The sequence below is a fragment of the Leptosomus discolor genome, chromosome 7, assembly GCF_034619465.1.
Source record: "Leptosomus discolor isolate bLepDis1 chromosome 7, bLepDis1.hap2, whole genome shotgun sequence".
Lineage (NCBI taxonomy): Eukaryota > Metazoa > Chordata > Aves > Leptosomiformes > Leptosomidae > Leptosomus > Leptosomus discolor.
This window is the reverse complement of record NC_141397.1, coordinates 46,071,398-46,078,057: the sequence shown is the minus strand read 5'-3', so window position 1 is coordinate 46,078,057 and position 6,660 is coordinate 46,071,398. Positions and strand designations below refer to the sequence as shown.

General features: G+C 40.7%; 1 protein-coding gene across 1 annotated transcript in view; it reads right to left on the bottom strand.

Moving 5' to 3' along the window:
- Positions 1-287: 287 nt before the first annotated feature.
- ACSL3 (acyl-CoA synthetase long chain family member 3) overlaps positions 288-6,660 on the bottom strand; it is a 32,917-nt gene continuing 26,544 nt past the window's right edge. Inside the window, exons 13-14 of the mRNA XM_086467725.1 lie at positions 3,051-3,208; positions 288-849 (exon numbers count right to left, since the gene is read on the bottom strand). Of these exons, the coding sequence (XP_086323851.1) occupies positions 686-849; positions 3,051-3,208 (322 nt within the window). The 3' untranslated portion in view covers positions 288-685. The remainder of the gene's footprint in view (positions 850-3,050; positions 3,209-6,660) is intronic.

The window sequence follows — 6,660 nt, the reverse complement described above, 5'->3', positions numbered from 1 at the left end:
GCAGCATCTTTTCTATTAAACAAGCTTTAACTAACACCTGCAAGAGTACCTGCCTTTATGCAGTGCTGTGCCATGACCATCTTTTCATTTTCAGATAAAAATAAAAGTAACCATTAGGCACATATTGAAGGTGTATTACATCATGTCAAACAGGTTCTCTCTCAGATTTACACAGAAAAATAGCACAGCAGCAAGTAACCTGGTCCTCTGTTTAACAATGATCTCATTACAAGCATTTTCAATGTACATAACGTCACAACACCAATACCCTCTTATCTTTAAATAATTAGGTAAAAAAAGGCCCCCAGTATAACCATTTCTTATATAGCCAAGTCCTCTCTATATACATCCAAATTTTAAAGATACAAATAAAACATTATACAGGATTTATAAATGTTTAAAAACTTGAGGCTTCAGAATCATGGTTTCCCAAAAAGACTCGGGAAAATCCACAGACTGACAAGGTAGCAGAGAAAACTGGAAAAAAAGGAGACAGACACAAGTTTGCTGCCGTGACATTTTACTCAACTTGCCAGTCATCACGGTGATGTTATCAGAAGTAACAGTTCAAGCTGCAGATGAGGAATGGTGGTTTTGTGTGTTGATCTCAAGTGTTGAGACAAGCAATTCAAGTATTTCCTATTTGATCCAAGCTCATTGTAGCAAAGTGGTGCAGAAAAAATAATTATTTTACATTTTTTCCATACATTCGATCAATGTCCAATTGATAGTATGCCGTAAGCTCTTTGCGTTTTAGTTTGAACGCATCTGTCACTAGACCAGTCTCAGGGGTCCAAGGATCAGGGCTCAAACGAATTTTTACTGGTATTTCAAACTTCTCCAGATTAGCTGTAAAAGTAAACATTTTTTAATACAAAACATAAATGTAACCTCTTTTCTACAATTAAGCACAAAAGAAGGAACCATATTCTCACACAGAAAAGCATGTGACAAATGAAGTGCTCCTCAAACCCCACCTGGGTAGCTTTGGAAAGCCACGTGGTCACAGGTAGAAGTGATAGGATCCACCAGTAACTGTTCTCCAGTTTTCACAGAAATACTGAAATAAACCCCAGCTGTTTGGTATCTGTGCTGCTCCCTAACTTCAGAAAAGCCTCAGTGCATGGAAGTGACATCCTCAAAATATATGCTGCCATATCAGTGTTGCGTTACTCATCTTCTGGAGATGATGTCTTAAAATCCATGCTACTTAAGCTTGAAAAAAAAGGGGGGGGGGGAAAGGTATTTGTGGTTTGTTTGTTTTTATTTTTTCCTGATAGTCCTAAATTGTTCAAGGAAAGGAAATTCATATGGTAGATGTTCCCCTTTCCGAAACAGAACAGTGCTCTGCCTGTTATACCTTTAGCACAAAATACTAACATTTGCAAAAGCTTCTCCTGTGGTTTCACACTAAGAAAAGAAAATAGAGTAACTCTAAGAAAAGTAATCAAAACAGATAGGCAATATTAAAAAAAAAAATTCAGGTTAAAAAAGATCTACAAATACATAATTACCCTGTGCAACCTGTCATTTTTAGATTTTTCTGCACCTTTTACTCCCATTGACACTAAATCACTGGGTTTGAGGTTTTTTGCAATTTAGCACTAAAAAAAAAATCATATTATTACTTTAAAGGTAAAGCCTATGATACTGAAGTGAAAAACAACCCCAAATATAAAATAACATCAAAATGTGTAAGAACACATCAGGATTAAATCAAATATTGTTTCATGAATTTTAAGAACACATTTAATTCTCTTTAGAGTAGTTAGTGCTGCACAAAAAAGGAAAGTGACTGTGTACATGCTCCAAGCTCTCCATCCCAGCAGCTTTTTAGAATGACTTTGCCCATATGCTCCATGCAGTGAAGAAAAATGGACTAGTCATGGGGCAAAAAAAAAAAGTCTGCTGCAATACTGAGACTGCACTCATTGTAAGAGTGTGTGCCTCTAACAGAAGCCTCCAAATATACTAGTCATAGAGTTTAATATATTGACAAGTAATATGGAGAAGAGACAAAGATTACAAGACAAAGATTGTTGGAGTATAAAGACATGCAGGGTAGAAAAGATGAGGACAAATTGCAAAGAGGTGCAGAAGGACACTATGATACTGAGCAACTGCAAAACAGAGAGCAGAAAACAATCATCGCAGAAAAGTGTAAAAGAGCATGAATATGAAAAACAAACATCTACAATGACCATTTAAAAAACATTGTGTGGTTGTAACTGACAGCTTTCTTGAAAAAGCTCAGTGCTTACTAATGGTCAAAAGCAAAAACAAGGCAGAAATTATTATGAAAGAACAATCAAAATATCACTGTGCCACTGTTTCATTCTGCACCAGAACAGCTAAACTATGACCTATTGGCACAAAAAAGATACAGCTGAAGGGGGAAGTATAATAGACATTGAAAAAAAATCACAACTGCCATTGTGACTGTTCACTGCCTCTTTCCATATAAGAGCTCAGCAGAACCAAACTGGAACAGCGGATGGCAACCAAGAGGCATTTCTTCACATGAACTCTGCCACAAGATAGTATGGATACTGATAGAGAATATTTACATAACTTTAAAAGGTGACTAGAAGAGTTAATCGAAGCAAAGTCTACTGAAAATTAACTACAAAGACACTGCTTTCCGTTCAGGAAATCACTCAGGTGCAAGTGACTGGAAGCTAGAAGACCCTCTGTCACCATGGGCTTGACTCTGCAAAGGTATGGGGTACATGAGACTGTGACACTCAACACGTGTATCATGGATCTACAGATGACCCACATTCTTTTGGAGACACACACTCACGCATACATCTGGTCTCTCTCTCAACTTAAGTTTGCCCTGTCTTTATATTCTTTCCATGGTAAAAACCAAAAGTTACATGAACCAAAAGGACTGACCCAACTTACGTTTTGTTGATAGGTTTTTTTTGTATGAAAATTTCACTTCATATATGCTCTATGAAATAGACACAGTCAGGGAAATATTTAGGGGCTACGTTTCACAGACACTACGGTCCACAAGGTTAATATTATCTAACCCAGCTACTCACCTGCCATGGCAGCCTCAGCTAGCACCTTCAGTACCTCTTTCTCCATCTCAGGACTGTTACAGATCTCTTCCCAGGTTCCTTTAAATCCTTTCTTTCGAGCTAGTTCTGCAAGCTCCTTTTGATTTGGCACAACAAATCCAATGACATAAGAATGGAAACTGAGAAATATAATGTACTTTAGTATGAATTTTGCAAGCCTAACAAGTCTTCAAAAATACAACATTTCAAGTTGGGAAATTTGTACTTCAGACAGAGATATTGCTCTTAACAGTTGGCTTTTGTTTACCTGATAGTTTTTCTGAAACAATACACAAACTACCTTTGCCTGCTTAAAAATAAGTAGAAAGAGAAGCTACTTACCTTACAGCAACGGGATTGCTTCAAGGTGTGCTGTTCATATGCATATTCCACTGTATCTCATGCTCAAAGCTTTGGAGAAGCAGTACCCACACGATGTCAATGCGCCCTGCCTCTCCTCATGTTTTGCATCCTGGTATGAAGACTGTTGTGCGGCCTCCCTACCTCAGTTTCCTCTCAACTGCAGAATCCAGATACTGTAGAGGAGTAGAGGACTGCAGTGAAGAGGGGTTGGAGAGCAGGTTGTGGAATGAGCATATGCACAACACATCTCAAAGAACACCTGCTTCTGTAAGGGAAGTGACTTCTCTTTCTTTCAAGGGATTGTCCATACACTCAATCTACTGTTGGCAATCTTTGTCTGCTCCTGATAGGCCCAGAACATACGAAGCTGTGATCTCAAAGCTTTTGGAAAACATGGAAGCACAATTCACCCTGAAATAGGTATTCCAAGATTTTTTTAGATGGTGTAAACTTTAGGGAAAACATGAACAGAACCTCACATAGCAACTCTACACCTTCTACCAAAGCCGATCACAGAACTGGAGCACTGAAAGCGATCTCAGAAGATCATCTAATTCATTCACCTGCCTTGAAGCAAGGTCAGCTAAATCCAACAGTTGCTTGTCTAACCCATTCTTAAACATCAGGCAAATGCTAGTGCCAATGTTTGATTATTCTTAGCCCTGGTGAGCTGTTCCTGATGGCTCTTCCTAACTCTTCCCCTCTGCAGTTTACATCAGTTGTATTTTCATACAGCCAATAGTCAGATGTTCCTCTCCCTTCCACAGAAGCCATTTATTCACTCACAGACTGTTACTGGTTTGGGTTGGGTTTTTTTCCCCCTTCTCACCTTTCTAGTCTTCCTTCCTTTCTTAAGTTTCTTTAGGAATTTAAGCAGTGTGCTTTCCTTTTAAGTCATACATCACAGATCTCTGCCCAGATGTTCCCATTTTTCTCCTGGACTCTTTTCAAGAGGTCCACCTTTTCTGAAGCATTACATGTGGAAACCAGACCCTTTAATGCTCAGTAGAACAAAAAGATCATCATGCATCTTGTAGGCTATACATCTGATTATGCCATATTTTTTACCTTCTTGTAACACCATGACACTTGTTGATTCACGTCAGCTCCTACAGAACTACGAGCTGGTGGTCCTCAGCCTGTATTTTTGCAGTTTATTTAGGTGTAAGTATAATTTACATTTCCCCTCTTCCAAGCGAGTCTCCATCTAGTCAAGCTTGCTCTGAATTCTAATCCTGTCTTCCACCATACCTTTGGTCCTGTCCCACCTTAACCATTTACATATTTATTAAATCTTTTCAACTCTATCCTTCACCAGAGAGGGCATTAATGCAAAATACAGAACCTTAACCCCTGCAGGGAGATTACTTTAGCTTATCCTTTAACATCTCCAAGATAATTTAAAAATATTAACTCTAAATAGCCTTTTGGTTACTGTACATTGCAATTTTCTCCTTTGTTACTGGTATGAATTGTAATGAGCATCTGACTACTGGCAGCTGTGAAGAGTATGCGAAAGTCCCTTACAAATATAGACTTCCCCAGCATCGTCTGTCAACAAGATTTGCCTGTTGGTTGACTCAAAACCATTCTCATTTTTCTCTTACTAAGAATGTACTTACACATATACTTCATATTAGCTTGCATTTTACTTTCTGTCTGCCTCTCATGGATTCCCCTCCCCCCCCGCCCATGCTATACTCTGTACTGAACCCCTATAACTTTGTCTAGGGTCTACTCTGTAACGTGAACATACTTTGTATGAAGGCATCCAGAACACAGAGGATTCTGGCACTTTCACCCCTGGTGCCTGTAGTCTTTTGACATGCTTAAAGTTATGTCCAGCAATATCACCAGTGTCTCCAGGGATTAATGGCATATAGAAGTCATCAGTTGGCTGGGTAAGCCTCAAACTTTCAGTTCATCTAAAATTCAGCCTCTTGAGTAGAAGCATACTTTCTCTGCAAAAATGGGTTCATCCAGCTATTCTTCTTCCTGGAAAGGAGCTCACAGCTCCTAGAATGCGTAGCTTTTCATTCTGTACCACTAAGATAAATCTTCACTTGTGGTTCAAATGCTAAAGCACTGTTTGTCCCGAGAAGTATCATGAAGATTACGTCTTCTCTCTGGAGCAGCTACTTGCCTCTCCACTACTGTTCCTTACAATCATAGAACCATTAGGTTGGAACAGATCTCTGCGATCAAGTCCAACCGTTCACCTAATACCACCATGCCCACTAAATCATGTCCCAATGTGCCACACCTACACGTTTTTTGAACACCTCCAGGAATGGTGACTCCACCACTTCCCTGAGCAGCCTGTTCCAGTGTTTGACCACTCTTTTGGTAAAGAAATTTTTCCTAATGTCCAATCTAAACCTCCCCTGGTGCATCTTGAGGCCATTTCCTCTTGTCCTGTCATTTGTTACTTGGGAAGAGAGACCAACACCCATCTCACTACAACCTCCTTTCAGGTAGCTGCAGACAGCAATAAGGTCTCCCCCCTCAGCCTCCTTCTCCAGACTAAACCCCAGTTCCCTCAGCCGCTCCTCACAAGACCTGTTCTCCAGACACTTCACCACCTTCGTTGCCCTTCTCTGGACATGCTCCAGCACCTCAATGTCTGTCTTGCAGTGAGGGGCCCAAAACTGCACACAGTATTTGAGGAGCAGTCTCACCAGTGCCAAGTACAGGGGCACAATCACCTCCCTACTCCTGCTGGCCATGCTGTTTCTGATACAGGCCAGGATGCTGTTTGGCCTTCTTGCCCACCTGGGCACACGGCTGGCTCATGTTCAGCCAGCTGTCGACCAGCACCCCCAGGGCCTTTTCTGCTGGGCAGCTCTCCAGCCACTCATCCCCAAGCCTGTAGCGCTGCCTGAGGTTGTTGTGACCCAAGTGCAGGACCCAGCACTTGGCCTTGTTGAACGTTACAGCATCAGCCTCAGCCCATCGATCCAGCCTGTCCAGGTCCCTCTGCAGAGCCTTCCTACCCTTAAGCAGATCAACATTACCACCCAATTTAGTGTTCTCTGCATTCCTTGTGCAGATCTTTTGAATTTGCTAGTTTCTTCAGAGCTTCTTCAGTCTTGGAGGTCATAACAAAGAAGAAATTTTCAGAATTTGATTCTCATGACCTCTTTAGTCATCTCCTCCACACTAAATGTTGCCAAAAATGTGTCTCCTACACTGGGCATCCTCATTTCCTTCCTGTGCTTGAGATCCTATC